General features: G+C 34.3%; 1 protein-coding gene across 2 annotated transcripts in view; it reads left to right on the top strand.

Moving 5' to 3' along the window:
• Window positions 1-19,277, top strand: part of LOC119640662 (putative neural-cadherin 2) — a 317,900-nt gene that overhangs the window by 139,604 nt on the left and 159,019 nt on the right. For both annotated transcript variants that reach the window (XM_038038857.1, XM_038038858.1), the window contains exon 3: window positions 16,965-17,726. In XM_038038857.1, the coding sequence (XP_037894785.1) occupies window positions 17,672-17,726 (55 nt within the window). In that variant the 5' untranslated portion in view covers window positions 16,965-17,671. The remainder of the gene's footprint in view (window positions 1-16,964; window positions 17,727-19,277) is intronic.

Genomic DNA, 19,277 nt, shown 5'->3' with positions numbered 1-19,277 from the left:
CATGTTGGTTCACCTGCTTCCTTAAAATGAAATATTTTATTATATCAAACGCGAAGCGATTCTATAAAAATCTCAAAGTTCTAAAAGATATTTCATTTCCCCTCTTCAAATCTTTTCAAAATTACGAAATTTCCGAACTTCACTTAGTTAAACGTATTTTCTGAAGTTTTTAAATGTTAGAACGTATGTAGGCAGGTAACAATTAAGTCGGGAGGCTAAACAATATTTCCAAAAAAATTCATGAACGGAAATTAATTTCCGAAATGCTTAATTTAATTAATTTGTACGATATTTGTTTCCATATAGGTCGGGTTCGCAAAGTTTTCGTGCAAATAAACCACAAAAAGTTGTTCTTTACCTTGGCATCAAATGCGTAGCACTGCCAATATAACGCCGAGAACTCCTAATATGGTACTTACGTATTCTAAGAACAAAAAATAAGCTACTTAAAGTTCATTTATAGTAAACTTTGGACGTTCGCATCCCGAATATGTAGAAGAATTTCACTGCAAAAAACCTATTATTAGCAACGTAGCCAATAATTATTTTTAATACGGCCAAACATTAAAGAGGTCCTCCTCTCTGCAGTTATGATCCAGAGGGGGGTGGGAAAAGAGAAAAAGTACAATGTAGGGAGTGGCTGCAGCTTCACGTTATACTTTCACCAATTGATCTCTCATCGTAGCTACGATCAAGTATGGCCAAACCGCATGGAGAGTTGAGTCCGCAAACACGTGCTTGGCAATCACGAGTCTTGCCTACTCGTTTATGCAGCAGACCACGACAAAATGTTCCAACAGATTCGACGTCGTCACAGCTAACTTGCCACATAAAATTGATTCCTGCCTTGACATTACAATTCCGCTAGCTCCTGTTAAGTCGTGTGTTCTCCTAAATAAACCGACTCGATCTAAAGTGAAGTTTAACAGAGAGGTATCCGACTATGAAAATATATTTTTCATGGCGATCGTTAAGGCTGCGCGACCAATAAAATCTAAACAAACATAAAAATACCAGATTTCAAAAGCTTACGCATTTAACTGCAGCTTGACTTACCTAGTTTAACCCCAGATGACGGCACCCAAACACATCATAAGTGCTACTGTCTTTTTTTATTAAATATCATGAAAAGTTACAAAACCTTGATGGCTGGACTAATTATAAGTTGTACAGGTGACTTTACACCGTTCGTTCTTGCGGCCTTATATATCAGTCATCAATGCCTGCCAATGAATGTATTTAGAATGTCTTTTTTCTTAATCATATGCAAAAGATTCTAATAGAAAGATTAATGCAACAGAGTATTCGCCTGAAGCTTTGTGTTTCCAATAAAATGTTATACGTCAATCAGTCAACTGCGGAAAATAATCGAAGGCGAATAGTTGGTGTCGAGAGAACAGACTGTGATGCTCTGATGCAACATGGAAGCAAGTTCGGCAAGCGATAATTGATCTGTCTCGTTCTAGTCGACTTTCAACGGCCGTAAATGATTTCACCAAAATTAAAGAGCTGGTGGCCAAAAATGATTTTATTAATTTAGAAAGCTGTCTCAAAACGTCAGTATATATGTCATATATATTTTTTGAGAGGAAAAGCGTCCCTTTAGCACTGCACTCGAAAGAGCGCATTTTTGCACACTATCGCCCAAACGTGTTCAGCTAGAAACTGAATAAATAATGTAATCATAAAAGCGTTTAATCATACTTATGGCCTCCAAACATTTTCGTGATATGTTTACTGCTATGAGGGAAAGTGAACTTTATATCTTCATGATGCCATTTTAAAAGTTGCCTACAATAGGCAGAATGGTGGAAGGAAAAACGGAAGGTCATTAAATACTTTCTTAATTTCAACCTATCTTTCTGAGAGATAAACAGTTTTACAATAAAATTATTTCCTCTGAACAATGGAGCAATTTTATCAGTAACGATGTAAGGAAACAATGTATTTTGCTGTTAAAGAGAGTGTGTAAAATGAAAAAGAGCCAGAGTATATAAACAGCCTGAACGTGTGCATCTTGACGTTTTTGCATATTCATAAAGTGTAAGCATAACTTTTCAAGGGTATGATAAATTAAATACAATTTCGCGTACAGAGAAAAACACGCCCATACCTCTGATTTGCGGTAACCAACCCCTACCAAAGGAAAGGAAAGCGTTCTTAACATATAAAATTAAACAGAAATAATACGTTTTTTCAAAAAAAATAAAAAATAAAAAGTGAATGATAATAACACATAATTATGGAACAACAACAGCAATAACATTCCCGAGTAGAAGTATAAGAGAGAAAAAATTTACTTATAGCGGAAATAACAAAAGCCAATATAGCATAAAATGTATATAAACAAAAGTGAATGGTAACTGCGGTTACCAATGGCGAATGCATTTGTGTGTATGTAAGATATGCCTGTGTGTCTGATTGTCTGTGTGCGTGTGGGTGTGTGTGTGTATGTAAGTGTAAAGCATCAAAAGCAGCCGTTACATTATTGAGTGAAATAAAACGTGTAATGCGAACATTATATTTACCACTACTATAATAAAATCACTGTACGCTGTAATAAAATCATAAAGCCGCTTATCGTGCGCGTGTGTATATATCGTGCATATGCATACAAACGCAATGCATGAAAAGAATTGACGACAATTCACTTACACACATGTCGGACATATAATTACCATCATTAACATAGCAAACGCAATACGTGAAAATTATAGCACATTTTCATAGGTCCGCAGATTCTCAAGTCTCTTAATATAATACTAACGAAGTGTGTACAAGTATATAAAGTGTGCATATAAGTACATATGTCGCTCTTAAGGGATTTCAATATATATATGTGTACATATTGCACATATTTCAAAGGTGATTTAATTATACATTTTTCGTAATATATTTAACCATCATTATTACATAATTCACGAATGCACTGTCTCACCACCTTGAAGTTGAAAGATTCCCAGGAATTATTGCAAACATTGCCAGTTCATATTTAAAATGATCTGTCCTTTATGAAATTTTTTAACTCTTATTGTACTCAAAGAAAAAAAAAAATAAATAAATAAAATTTAGCTTATAACAGTCAGAACAAATGAAGCCGTTAAATCAATCTATGGAAATGTACGACAGAATAACAAAAATTTTATAACATTTCATAAATTATGATTGTGTACACACATGCGTCTACATATATGCATGCATACATATAAAAATATAGGTACACACACAAACATACAGAAACACGCGCATTTATATAAGTTATATAAGGCCACGCATAGATACATATATATGTATATGTAGCTTCTTTTCTGTACATTTTCTATATAAATACAGTTGACCTATATATGCGCATACATATGTGCACTTATGCATACGTATATATACATATGAAGATAATAGGCATCAAGTGTGGTTACAAAACATTGTTTGTAGTCATACGTACAAACTGTGATCGCAAATAAAGGAAATTATTGAAATTTTACCCAAGCGTTCTAAATGCATACTTGCCAGTGTGACTGGCTGTAAATATTTGCATTTAACATATAAAAAAAGCTTTCTGAAATAATTAAAGATATTTATTAAAAAAAAAAAAAAAAAAAAGCAAGAAAATGCAAAAGCGAATGCTCATTACGTTAAGTAAATATTTAGATTTAAAGAAAAACTTTTTTTGAAATTCTATAAAACCAATTAAATTCGCAGAGTTAATTTTAGGCAAAGAACTCCAAGAGCTTATTTAAAGGCCATCTCTACCACAAATCGATGCATGTTTGGCAATTGCGCTTGAACAGAAAAAAAATTCCACACAATTTGAAAGAAGAAAGTCGTTTAGGCGGAATAGTCGAACCAGACTCTATTTCAAAGTCTCACTAGTGAACATTTTCGAAATTACGATTAACCACAAATTAAAAGTCTTATACGACAACTTAAAACTTCGGTCAATTTTTTCATAGAACTCTAATATTTAGTTGCGGAAATCGTGGATAGGTAGCGCTGTACGCGAACCTCGTAGGCACTGTTAGAAATAAATTATTTTGGTTTACAATTAACTTGTCTTGCTTATACCTTGTCTTTCTTTCACTCTATATTAAGAAAAATTTTCCGTTGTGATCAGAAATGCGCTCTCACAGTCTTCTAGTTATCGCATAAAGTTGGCCATCATAAGTTTTTACATCCGATGATATGGTATTCAGACCTCTTTGGTAGGCAAGGATCGCGCATAGCATTTTTTTTTTTCAAATCTGGCTGACACAAAGGACGTTTCAGAGGCGGCATTAAATGTAAATTTTTGGTTAGCACCAAATTCTGACTCTAATTAAGCATGACCGCCTGCCTGTTTGTGCAATAGTTGTGGGAAACGTTTCCCTGGTTACAAACACGAAACCATTGAGTGTAAATATCAAAAAAATAGCGGAAGTTCTTGCGTGTGCGCACCCACACACCCACAGTGCGTTATGACGCACCTTGGTTTTCAAAAACAGAATACAATAGTTGACAATCCTATGCGAATACAGCGATAACAATGCGATGCGTGCATATTCCATGATGATCCTATAGTACTTCTACAAAATTAGTAGAGATCGGTCACGTCCATCCGCCTTTATAGAATATTAAATTTTAGTTCTCTGCATCACACAGATGGAAGCTTCGATGACTGTACAAAGTATGTTATGTATATTGATCAATAGAAATACTGAATTTATCTAGACGTGTGTCCTTCCGTGTGTTAGTCTCTGATCGCGGACGTTAAGAAATCGGGTTTAAATTTGGCAAGAATACTGGGAATTGTTGCAGACAGATTTGTATCGAAAGAAAGCGAAATCAGCAAAAAGGCTGCGTCCATAGTACAACATAAACTGAGAACATCTCCGCCCTTAAGAGCAAAAATTTTGGATTTTTTGTTTATATCTGAAAATAGATATGATGATAAACATTGCTACGTTTACTCTAAGGGTGATGCCACAGCGTGTGCACATGAAAAAAAATCCAATCACGTCCCCTTAACAGCTAGATTATCGAGATTTTATTCTTTGCGTTTTTTTTTAGGAAAAAGTGAAAGTGGAGCTTAAGAGTTTTTGATATTTACGAAATTTTTATGAATGAATAACCGCGTCTACCTACAAGCTATTTATGCTTTATATTATATAACTGTAAGCAACCTGGTTTAGAATTTGTTCGATAAATTGAAATTGGTCTATTTTACTCATATCACTTTCCGTAAAAATGTCTTGGGACTCATTAGAGTTTTACCCAAATTTTCAGAAAATTATAGGCTTGATCAAAAAAAGTATCATCTATGAATGCAAAGGTGAAAGCGGGTTAATTAGGTAAAAACAAAGCTTGTCCATTGGGCTGAACTTGCTGAACCTTTATTTTACTTTTAACACAACTACCGCTTACGGCTTAGTCTTTCTTATATAAATCAGTGATTCCATGTCTAATGGAAATATAGAACTGAGGTGTCTAACGTAGCAAAATTTAAGTCAATTTCAAAGCTTACTTCCACTTATTTAAAATATTTAAAAGAATTTGAAATTATTTATCTCATGAAGACATGTTTTCAAACATACATTAAATCTTAAGTCTTATCTATTAATAATCAAATAAATCATTGTCTGATTAAAATTACTCTTGTATACATGTACATATAAATCTTGTTATTACTAAGATAGTCTGTTTTCACAAAACATTGCCGTAATATGTAAACAAGTGCTGTTTGTTTGCTACTAGGTCTTCTTAGATTTTAAAGTAAAATCTATCGTAAAGGATATTTGTTGTTATCATTAACATATTTAATTAAAATTACGCACGCTCGATATCAAATATATTATATTTCAAGGAACATCCGAATACATGAAACTTTAATCTCTAAAACAATCTGGAAGCAGTTGTTGGCTACGATTTTTATACCCATCATCAAAGGATGTTATATCCATTTTGTCAAAACGTTTGCGACGCCCCGTGTCAGAGGCCCCGAAAAGTGTATATATGCTTGAGAAGCATCAAATTTTTAATTGATTTAAGCATGTCCATCTGTCCGCACGACGTCCGATGTAATGTCTGAAATGAAAAATGAAACTGTTGACTTCAAATTTAGCAGAGCTATTGGAAGTTCTTGCAAGCTGTTTGGTATTGAAGATGGCTCAAATCGGTCGATGTGTAGGGCCGCAGCACCACGTTAGCTGAGAACAGCTGCTATTGTCAGAGGAAAAAAATATTGGTTTGTGCTCATTATTCAAAAGCTACAGCAAATAAATCGTCAAAAATTCTGATGCGTATTCCATGGATGATGAAATGGGAAAAATTTATGATGCCTACTCCGTATTATAGCGTATCAACTTTTATTTTTTTTGCAATACCTCGCCTAGCGCGCAGAAACAAACTTCAAAAACCAAAAAAGGATAAATTCTTGGCCAGTCCCAAGTTCGGAAGCACCTAAGGATCTTCGTCTATCCATCCGTTCGTCTACCCAACTGTGTAGTATCTGTCGTAGACATTCAGCCGTTTGTAAACTTATTAATGGGCACACCTACAATGCCCACACGCTTGTGTGTTACTTGGACTGCACACATAAACCACGTAAATATGCCTTTTTATTCTGAAAACAGAAACACACATAGTGTGCTTACTAGTTTATATTTAATATAATTGTATGTAAATACAGACTGAAACATGCGCAAATGCAGATTAATTTCATTACCGTAGTTTATAAAAGTAACTTAATTACTAACATATCAAGATAAGAGAAATAAGAGAAGACAAGACAAAATCCGCGCTTGTGTCAAAATTTACGATATCTACAATTCATTCGAAAATTTCACTTAAGTAAGAGATGATTTTTAGAGGGTGTAAGATTGTAATGTCTACAAAGCTAACAATTCAAGCCATTACGGCTTTACATCTTCCTATATTTGGAACTTGGATTTGCTGGAATAATAATTAAAAAACTTGATATTAAGTTTGCTCTTCTAGACAAAGTTTTCGAGCATCTAATAAAAATTTTAACACACGGCGTTTTGAAGTGCATGTCTCTATCGGTTTACCACTTATTGTATTTAAAAAAAAAAACCTTGAATGAAATACAAAAAAAAAAAAATTAAAAAATAAGTTACATTTTCATTTTTTACAATTCCAACCCCCAATATTATTGCGTAAGTTCTTCGTTTAATTTTAATAAAACTGTTCGATATAAATTGCTTAACATATATATTTCGGTTGATAACATTTTATGATGACACAGTGTTTATAACCTTCAGCATTATAAGTTGAGGCAATATTATTGTAGACAAGTATTTATTTATTAACATTACTGCTGGGCTGACAGCTGCAGTGTTTGTATGACAGAAGCTGTTAGCATGGAGAGCAAAATCCATTAGCAAAGATTTCAATGATTATGTGGGAAAAAGCAATGTTCTTCACATCATCATCAGGAAAGCTGTCATATTTAGAAAAAAAAAAGAAGACGGAATTTCCTTGATACTACAAGTAGTTGTATGTACAAATCATATTCACTTGGCCTTACGATACTACGATACGATTGGTTTTGGCAAAGAAAATAAGCGAAGCTTCCGCTGTACTCCATTAATTTTTAGAAACGTTTGCCTTAAAGGTTTCCTCGTATTTTGTAAAGCAATTATTTGACACTAACACTCGCTGATATAGTAACGTCGCTAGAGTGATTTGGTTGTGAACGATTGATCTTGTCATTAAACGATTTGAAAACAGTGTATGAAAGTTACTCTTTGAGTCATTCATTACTCTTTCACTTCACGCACGTAGTGCTATATATAGGGGGGTTCGGTTACCGCAATAGGAAAGAATTGTGTGATAATTAATAAGTACATGTTATATGCAACCACTTTTGAAAACCCTTATGAACATATCTTTGGCTATAGTCTTGACACACATTGACACTATCCTAAAATCAATATTGTAGACATAAAACATTGCACGCGATAGTTCGTCATAAAATTATTTATGATAAGCGCTGAGATCAGCTAGGTTGTTGTGCAAAGACACTTATCATGTCTGTTAACAAAACTCTGTTAAGGCCTTCACCGAACTTTGTTAAACAATTTAAATGAAGATATAGTTGGATTTGAAACTCTACTCCGTCCATATTAAAAAAAGGAATATATTTTTGTGGACAACTCATTAATCTTTATTAAATTGCCTTTTAAACAAACTAAACAAATTCAAATTTTGCTTATGGCAACTATTTTTGACAACTTTTTAAAAGAAAAGTTCTATTTTTTTGCTTATTCGACAGATATTTTTGTATAGATTCACGTGATGCAGGTAGAGATAGGTGACATGTTCTAGTTCGACCGTGCTAGAGTATCAAATTTGGCTATACTTCCGTACGTATTTTTCGTTGACATACCAAATTTCAAAACATAGTTAAAAATAATTCCCGAAAGAAAAGTTTGAACTTTTTTTGCTCATTCGACAGGAACTTTTACATAGATTCGCGTGATATAGACGACATTTTTTAGTTTGGCCGCACCAGGTTTAAGTGTTCTTCCATACCCATCTTTCACTAACATACCAAATTTCAAAAAATTGGCCAAAATAGTTCCCATAAGCACAATTTGAATTTGTTTAGTTTCTTTGAAAGGTATTTTCATTTAGATGTCCACAAAAACATTTGACGTTGTTCATTATGGATGGAGTAGGCTTTCAAATCCAACTATATCTTAACAGAGCTATGTTAAGGCGTTAACGGACTTTTGTTACCAGATAGGTAGGAGTCTTTGCTAGTTAAATTCGAATTTATCTTCCCATCCTTATAACAACACCATGTAAGCAAATAAAATGAAATAGCACTACAATTCGCGCGTAATTCAACTCGAAATTCATTGTTTATTTTGTTTATTTAGTAATTATTTTAATGCAGGGAATTAAGTGAGTTTCAATAAATTTTGTACACAAGCAGCGAAGTCTCTGCAAACAAAAAAAAATAAATTAATCAACAAATTAGTAACAGCTCTCTAAACGCAACGTAGTGCAACATATTGCGGCATCATATTGGAAGCAGTTCATCTGCAAAATTCTAACGTGAGCGGGCGAATTTAGCCCACGCATTTACATCAGCTTGAATAAGAGCAACATATTTAATTAGGCGCCAAGGTGGCTTTATAACCTCACGTTGTTGGATTCAAATTTGATTCAAAATAAGTTCCATACCACCGTACGTGATTAGTTAAGATCTTAACTTGCAGCATTAATAAGAAACGGCCAACTGAAGGCTTAAGCCAGCATTAAGAAGGGGACGAATCAGTTGATGTCGACTCAAACCGCAACGAAAATGCCGAGATCAACCTTCTGACCAATGTATCTCAAGGAGAATGATGATCAGTCATTTCCAGCCTTTTTAATTAAGATCTCCAAACAAGAAGACATCGACATCGAAATGAATTTATTATTTGACTCAACGGATCGTAACTAAATTGCTGGACAAAAAATGAGTGATTGAACAGAAATATTGAATTTATTCTTTAATCGTCAAAACGGTTTGATTTTATAATAAGATCTGTAAGAGGGATCAGGAAGAGGAGAATAAATTATAATATCCTTACACGCAGAATAGATACGACTATAAATGAATGAGCGGGATAATAGAAGATTGAAGCACGTGTGCCTTTCGAGGTAGATAAGCATCGAATCTTAGGTTAATGTGTAAAAACATCGCGAAGGACCAGCCACATTACCCCAGCAAGACAAGCGAAGGAAAATCTTTTACTTACAACCGAAAGCAAACTTGGAGACGAAAACCGAGCAAATCTATGGTTAGCGCCGTTCAATAAAGTTCATACGCAAAGTGTCGTTTTGCTATTGATATGTTAAAAATAGAAAAATTAATTTATTGAAAAATATCTGCGCTTACATCATTCTATTATTTACGGGAAGCCTAACTTGAATAATGTTTTACATGAAATTTTGGAATTTCGAAAAACAAGCCACGTCATATACTAACACATGGCGCGTTAATTTATCGACTGCTCATTACCGGAAACGTGTAAATTACGTTTTAATTAAGCACCGTAGAAAACCAATAAACAGCCGCGTTTTTGCACTAACGTAGATATGTTAAACTAAAATGCACCATCGCATAAATCCACTAAAATGGATTTCTCTTCTATTCCATATCGTTACAAAACATCACCTCATTGAGAACATGGCTCGCATCAAATAAACTCTTATTGACAATAAGCTCAAATTTACATTAATAAGGAATGGGACGTGCGCTTGAATTTCATGATTTTCAATATTCGTGTTAACTAACACTCATTCGACGATGATGCTGTTGACGTGGATTATGGTATCTGACGGTTAAAACTTGTGCAATGATAAATGATTCAACAATGCCAAGCAAACCATAACCGATTTACACGCCGGATTAATGATATTCACACATGAGTTTTCTATGCTATCAGTACATATAGTCGAAAGTTGCTGGTGTAAAGTTAATGGGCTGGAAAAAAATGTTTGCAGACAAATGTACTATAAAAATTTGTTGGAAACTTTTTAGGCATTATTCGTATGACGCGCAGACGATATTATTATCATAATTATTGCCTTTAAGTCATTTATAAAAAAGTTTTGAAAATTTTTTTTTCAAAAGCTATGATTTAAATACAGTAGGTTTAAAGTTACAGCGCAGAAGATGGTTTGTTGCTCTAGAACAATGGCACGTTTCCGAAGCTTTGTCAAAAGTATAAAATTGTCCGCAGGACAAATCAGTCTGAGACGGTTTTGCAAAAGCGTATAGCTTTGCTTCTTCTCTCTTCACTTTATTTCCTTTACATCCAAAGTGATTGGCTAAATGAGGAGTCCGATTATTAGCCTGTCCGTTACTTTTCATTTATTTAATTATTTAAGTAATATTACATAGTTCATCACTTAACAGTAGTAAACGTTACCAACAATGTCGTATGGGAATGAGCAAAAAAAAAATGGCATATCAAAAGTCATGATTTTTCAGAATGATGAAGTTTGGCCATATTCCTATATATTTTTTTTTCAAGAGGACCCGTCACCCAGGCAGCACCACGTAGTGATAGTCTGAAAGAAGTGGGTGGAGAGGATCGAGTGTGGTCGTAACCTATGCAAAGCTAGTCCACCAAACGTTAGGAGTATTAAAATGGGATATAACATCAACTCTGCCGCGCTCCGTCCTCGAAAGTTCGATATTCTCTTTCCGCCTAAAAGGCATGACGGAAGTTTATTCATGCTCCTGCTTTGCGTTATCCGCAATAGAGCTTGAGATGTCTCCGTTGTTTCATTTTTGCTACAATTTACTTGTAAGCCGATGATAATAACGTTTAGGCGCATCTGCTTCCCAGCTAACATTGGAGGGTTTGCGACCGAATAATTGCCAATTAATTTTTTTTTTCAATTTGTACGGACAGACGGACGTTTCTTAGTAGATTCAGAATCTCCAAGTTAACGCAGATTGTATGTACTTTACAAAATTTTCCTTGCGAACTTAGCCGGTACCAATAAAGCTGATATAAACTGCAACCGTGTCATCCTATTATATCATAATCAAAAATCAGAAGTCCTTTTCAAGATATACCGATTTTGCGCATCCAGGCCAGGTTTTTTTTTGGTTTGTTACGCATCATTTTTCCTAATAAGTGCTTACCAAGATTATATTTTGCTAGCTAAAAACAGAATGTGTGCTTAGCCAGTTCTTTATGTTAAACCGACGTTGTACCGCCAACCGAAGCATTCCGGCATGCATTTTGTTTGTCAATATTGGTTGTAGAATATATAATATGTAATATAACGGAAATTATAGACGTTCGAAGTCTGCATTTGTTTGAGTTTTGAAGATCAAGGTACTGTGCGGTTGGGGGTGAACTGCAGTACAAAGTATGGAGTGTTGACATTGATGCCAGCGCTCACTAACATTTAAGTCTCTTCTGAGGCCACAGTCGTGTCTTCGTAACTCTTAAGATGGTTTTATTGCATTTCTATTCAACATCTTGTTCACGCCGGTCTCGAAACGAAACAAGTATTTTTAAGATTGCTTGCCACATTTTCACATATTTCTAATAATGTATCCGTTACATGCATCGATAATTTAATGACTTAAATAATTTGAATTAATTGCAAAATAGCATCAAATGTCATCAGGAATAGCAACAGCAGTAAAGTGGTTGTTTTTCAAAATTCCGCTCAATCGTTTCACTATTGCGTAGTTTTTTGTTTCTTTTTGTTTGTTGCTTTGTTACGGTTCCATATAAAAATGCCTTTTAACCACTAAACGTGAATACCATTACGTTTGGCTAAGGCTTAGAAACCCCTTAATACATTTATGTATGTATAAGCTTTGATGCAAACGCATATAACGCAACTAAACTTAGTCCGGCTAGCATCACGTATGAGTGATTTTTTTAAACATGATGTGATATATGTATGCGTACGTATTATACATAAATGAATGAATGAGTGAATGAATGACAGACTGTATGTTTGGAAATGATAGGCTTGACGGTCTGGCATGTTGTAGATGGGTGTAGTCAACTGTAAAACAAAACACTGAAAGCTAAATAACAACAACGAAATAACAATAACAACAACAATAACGATAATAAAAAAGAAAAAAACAATAATGGCTGAGTTAACAACAGCTGAAAAATGTCATCAAATATGTATTTTCACACAAGCACTCATCCGCCCATTGTCCCAGTGGTCTGAGTATGTATGACTTCATGTGTTAGTTGGTTGGTTGGTCGGACTGTGTCTATGACATCGCAAACAATACCCCATTGAGTTGAAAAATAGTTTATGTTCTCTACTTTCGATGTTAGGGAAAAGTTTTTTGTAGCGAAGTATTAAAACAGTCCCAGTTTTGAAACTTTTTTTTTACATCCTCTAACTCCTCTTATATATATATAATCGAATTATTTAGTCAAGCGTTTATTATTTTATTTTATTTAAATTTTTTCCACTATGAAATCGTTGTTTGTTCCATCAGGACACGAGCACGAAGAGTGTTTCTCTGACAGCATTCATCAACACAGCGCCATTGTATAAAACCATGATTTAAATTTCTTGCTAAAGTCGTTTTTCAACAAATAATGTTTTTCAATTAAATTTTGAACACATTAAGAAAACAAAAAGACGACACGGAAACGGATAAGCAAATGTAAAATTTGAAAATTTCTGGATTACATTAGCTGATCCCAATACTAAATCACTAATAAGTCGTGCTTCGGACTAAATTGAAGAAAAGCTTGAAAGTTGAGGACCTATCAAAACGAGATCGTTTCCAAAAAACAATAAAACAACAAAGTTTGTGTGAATAGGCATTTTCTTATGCTGGGGTTAATTTGCCGAACCCGGATATTCATTTTTTCTCGCGTGACTTTGGAAAGAAATATGTTTTGATCTCTGATGAGTAAAAGCCACGAAGTTTCAATAAATTTTATAGTAATGAAGTTCGCTTTACTCAATGATCCCCTCATGACTGCATATAGGCACCTATCGCTATGACAAAGCAATCCTTTAGTTATTTATATATTTGTATACATTTTATAGCGTTGTCACTAGATGGCCTCTTAACATTTGCATCCTGTATGTCTGTCATGCTTCAACCATGTAGTCTTTCACATTCCAGATAATAATTAGGGCACGATCTGCTTGCTTCAGATTTTATCATGTACATACATAGAAAGAAAATCTCCTGTCGAACGAACATTAACCAGAGACTTTGTTTGTTATGAGGCACTCACAGCTTATAGCTTCTACAGCAAATTAATTGTACTAGAGTAGAGAATATATTAACATAATCGTGTAACTGACTTAGTTATGACTGCAGATCGAGCTAATTCTATGCGACAGTTGCGACAATGCTCACTCCTTACTATAGGTAAAAACCAAGCAGTGAATCCCTATGCTCTTCTGATCTGCTAATTTTACAAGCATTCATTTTGAACTTAAGTCGGGGTTTCTTGCATAATAACACAATAGCAGCCAACATGCATGTGGTGTGTGGCAGCTCTCCCGTGCGTCAAATTGATGCTCAGATTTCTCTCGCGGAATTTAAGTCTTATCAAATGCTTCAGTTATAGGAATTGTGTGCAATAGGAGCTTTTAAAAACTTCGAACGTTGTCTGGCCTCAAGTTCGAAAGCCGTTATGATCCGTTTCAAGTTAATCCTCGACATATTTTCCCGGAAAATTGTTTTTTTCTTTAGAGATTCGAATTTTTCGTTTTTCCATAGCGCCCTTTATCTCCATCACCTTATCGATTCACCCTGTGAATATTTCCACCAGCGTCCGCTTTTACTGCATGAAATTATTGTGTCTCGTCCATATAATTCACGCCGCCTTGCACAATAAATTTCAATAGTTTCCATTATATTATTTTGTTAACAATAGAACGTGTGATTTTTATTGTTTTCATTTTAATGTGAATGTGTAAAAACGTTTTGTTACAGTATATTGTTACGCCGTTACGCCATCATCTGGCATAAAATCTAGGCGTAAGTAGTTGTATGCGCTTCCGTTACTGACTGACTGCTGCTATTTGTTCTCTTTCGCAGAGGTTTTCGGCTTCTAAGGTTTATCTCTTTGCAAAGATTAAATGCCCGCTTGCAAGGGTACATGCTGCGCCTGTCACATACCGTTATCATCAACGTATTTATGTCGCGTCGCATGGCAATATCACTGAAATATTAAAGATTACGGTTTTGTTGTGCTAAACGCTGTCTTATGCACTTTTGTTTAACTTCTTCCTTTACTTTCGCTCTTAATGCATTTTGTAGATATTTTCTGATTCACAACTTTGGCAGTTATATATGCTTCAGCTTCTCGTATAGGAAAACTTTTGAATTTTTGATGCGTCTCTTTTTTTTTTTTTTTTTTTCATTTTTGCCTTTTGTTTTCATCAGTGCAAAAGATTTTTGTTTATTTCCCTCAGCGTTATCATCATCACCAATATAATCAAAACTATCATTACTTACAACGTCATTATCATCACACATTATCATCGCTGTAATCATCGCCGCTTTTATTATCTTTCCACTGAAATCCGTTTGCATTTAATTCGTTTAGTAGAGCGCAAAGCGCTTTCGTTGTCTCTCGCTCTATTTCTGCCTCTTTCTCTCTTGCTTTGTGCCTAGGCATGACTTTTGTAATGAAAGCATGAGGCACAGACAAAAAGTAATGAAAACTGACACGAGCAAAAAACACGAAACTATTGTTTCATTCCATTTCAACTACAATACAGATATTATTTGCGTTTGTTATCGAGGGTAAAAACAATAGACTCGACCGTAAAGAAAACCCGAAGCATTTAAATTGTAAAGCCTTGCACTTAAATCCTGTAAGTAGGACGTCTAAGAGGAAGGATTTTCGTCTGGAAAATAAAAAGAAAACGAAGTTGAAAATATTAAAAAGAATTGTCTTCTTGACTTAGTTTGAGTTGAATTTTCTACCCCCAACACTTGTGTAAAATTCTTTAGAAAGCATTATCCCAATCAACAGAGAAAATTTCATTATTTAAATTTCTTCTTTTACAACTTTACCGTTGGTCGTTTCTATTTCTGATTGACACGAAATCATTTGCCGTTTTAATTTCCTTCTGCTCGCCTGTACAACACTACTAGTCTCACTATATTCCCTAGCTACCTATTTAGGTAGCATTTGCTACCCTAAATACGTCTTATCGTCTATCCCCGTTAATAGAATGCAAGGAACGGTAAAAGCAACAAAATACAATTCTTAAAAATAGTTTTGAAAAGTTCCTCAGCTGCACTTATTTGCAAGAAGTTTCGTATGAACCACATGCAATCTGTAAACCGCTTAAAAACAGATATAGAGACAGAGTACCTTACCATGGCTTTCATTGGCTGAGACTTGACTCTGCGATGAGTATTATGTTGCCTTAAAGCTATTTGAAAACACAGATGTACATCCTGCGCAGTGGTCATAAATACATTTTGAATAGCATTGTTTTATTTCCTTGCTACAGGAAAATTCAACGCAATAACTTTTACCAATACCTGGAGACGTATTGTTTCGGTTATAAAAAACACGATTATTTTAACAGGAATATCATGAGATTGCATTGTGTTTCCTACAAAGGATTTAAGGAATATACACTTCTTAACAGCTCAAGAAAGCTTTCTTGAGAGCTTTAGAGATGGACGATATTATGTATCTATATTATTACATTGTACGTTCCTATAACCCTTAAATGAATAGCGATGTAATTGCGATGTAATTGCTCGTACTTCTTTGTGTAACAACGCTTGTATAGTGTTTTTTTATTTTACCCTTACAATGCTTTGTGTTGCCAATTTCACTTTATTTTTAATTTTTTTTATTTAAATTTTTTTAAAAACTTCAATTTCAAAGTAAAGTGAAACTGGGATGTAGACAACTGGCTAAAGCTATGAATCCAACCAAACGATACCGTACTGTATAACGTCGTTTACAGCGTAACGTAAGTGTAAGCGTAATGACATAATGACGTTTTCACCATTACGGTAGCATTGGCACAGCAAGATGGCAGTTGTCGGATAAGAGTAAAGTTTATTGCAGAGGATGATCTAGTAGTTTATTTTATATATAATATAAGTAGTAAGTGTCTGCTTAAGGGATTTCCCTTGAAGTCATTTAGCCTGAGGTGTGCCATGCAGATGATAGCTTTGGGGCCTTAATATTGGAAACATATTTTGTTAAAATAAAATAAGATTACAGCAAGCAATTGCAGTGTTGTGTGATTGGGTGCGAACAAATTCGTCCCGCACAACTCCGTACTACTCTCTATAAACAACTTGTCTTTCTTAACATCATGATACCATTAACTTTTTGTAAAGAATTAAACATATTTTTAGTAGGTATGTAATTATATACCGTATATATTATTTAACTATACATAGTTGTTGCTCTTTTTTAAACTCATTACTCTTATCGTTATTAATTTTCACTTTTTTCCGATACTTTCCTTAGCTTTCGCAGTTCAATTACCGAAACCACTGCTTCTTCTAAGCTGCTTAGACGCGCACAAATTATTTGCTGCCACTTAGCTGGAAACCGAAAACTAATTGTGTTTGTGAAAGAAAATCAACAACTAATTACTGTGCAAATAATGCATTAAAAAGTAACGAAACTTGCAACGGAGATAACAATAAGGAGAAGTAAAAGAGAAAGAAATTATAAAATACAAAAACTGAGTTTGCAAAGTGATGTTTCAGCAAATAAAAAACAAAAACAGAACGAGAAGCACTAAATAAAAACACAAATAAAACGACAGAACAGCTTTCACGTTAAATTAATTAACTGTTATGAAATTTACAACAAATACAAAATGCCAAACGACTTACCAACAACATAGCATCTACACATCTCGCAAAACGATAATGACACTTGTTTTATCGTCAGCTGTTGCTGCGTACGCATTAACAATGAATTGAGCGCTGAATGCAAACACACGACAATCAACAGTCGACCATCGTTACCAATTTGGTCTCAGAAGTTTTTCATATGATTCAACAACGATTTCCTATTACACTAACAACGATGTCTTTAGATATTCGAAAAATCATCAATTAAGCGAAAATAATTGCTGAATATCGGATTGTCACTGGGTGCGTTTATGTGTTTCGACGTTTTATTTTAAGTTTTCTTATTCAATGCTAGTACAATTTTCAACTTGAATGGACTCATCGACACTTAACATTCAAATGCATATTTGGAAATTTTTATTAATCGGTAAGTCAAAAGAAATCTTCTTATCTTTATGTATTCGCGTAACTAAATCCAATTTATTTGAACTTGGGAACACATGAACAAGAATAATTCACGTGTATGAACTTTCTCTTAATTCCTTCGGAGGCCGTAGGCTATACTTCTGCATATTATGCAAGAAGTTGGAAAGCGGTGGTTTTTGAAAACAGGTATGGAATCCGCGTGACTGTCGAAATCAGATATACAATATCAGGTGAAGCAAATTTTCGTTATAATTCCCGCGTCTAACTTGCTTGCTTACCTATTCCCAACGAGGAAGCATTTCCTCCCATTTATCTAATGTCCAAAAAGATAAGCAACCAAAATTCTGGATACATTAAAAACACAATTTCTTTGATATACTATTTTGGGATTGCTTAACGAAACATATACTAAACGCCCGACTGTCTCTGTAAGTCTCGTTAATCTGCTTTCTTTGTATTAAAATGCATTAATTATATCATTATGTCCTTATATTCCGGGCCTTTGCTTCATTTAACCAGATTTCTAGCAAACAAAGAGGAGAGGACACACATTAACATCTATCCTGAGCATAGTCTCATTCGTCTTTAGATTACGAGTCCGCCGAATAACTCAGTTTTCTTCAACTCACAAGTCTTTAATAGATGAATTTGAGCAACTTACATCCTCTTCTATAAACTTTCGTGAAACAGCTCAGTCATCAATTGCGTTATTTTATTAATTCGTTCTCGGTTTTTCTGTTTTTAACCGTAAATGATAAATAAAGAAGACAATCTCTTTGCCAATTTTTTAAGTTATTAGTTGGTGTATAATGTTCATATTTAATGATCGAACGTTCATTAAAAGGTATTTAGCTCACTGTGTTTCAATAAATTGAAAACTATCGATCAGTCGTAATAGATAAATTTTCTCTGTGTTCCGATATTAAGATATCGTAAGGTTATTATATACCAGTGTTTCAGTTAAAAACGGAAAGAGGTGTCTGAATTTCAAAATGCTCGGTGCGATTCAGTTTGACTCATTTAAGATTTTGTTGCTACATGTTTGGAAAAACCAACAAAATAATTTTATTAAAAACATGCGTTTCTTGTTAATAACATTGTAAAATACAAATGCGCCTCCCTCCTCCTACAGTACATACGTACTATACGTACTCTTCACTCTTTAAATATCGAAACAACTTATTGAGAATAGCGCAGGCAGGTTGGTTAAGGCAGACAGTCGATGAGCGGTTGCTCTCAGCTAAGATCAGGTGACCATTTACTCAATATATACCGAAAATTCGGCATCAAAACGCTTGGATTAAGAAGTATCACGGAAAAGACATAGAAGCAAGGCCGTCTACTCTAAATATAACAAAAAACAACAAAACAACAAAAAATCTGCAGACAATGTATTTTAATAAAGTCTGTTTACAATAAAATTTAGTTTTTGGGGGACGATTTCTCCGTCGTTACTTTTCTTTGTTTTTAAAACCGCTCTTACCAGAAAACAAAAATTTCTATTTCGGTCAACGCATATATCACTATAAGGTATAGTATTCAATTTGGTTAT

Source organism: Glossina fuscipes, unplaced genomic scaffold (assembly GCF_014805625.2).
Source record: "Glossina fuscipes isolate IAEA_lab_2018 unplaced genomic scaffold, Yale_Gfus_2 121, whole genome shotgun sequence".
Taxonomy (NCBI): Eukaryota; Metazoa; Arthropoda; class Insecta; order Diptera; family Glossinidae; genus Glossina; species Glossina fuscipes.
This window is presented reverse-complemented; position numbering and strand designations above follow the sequence as displayed.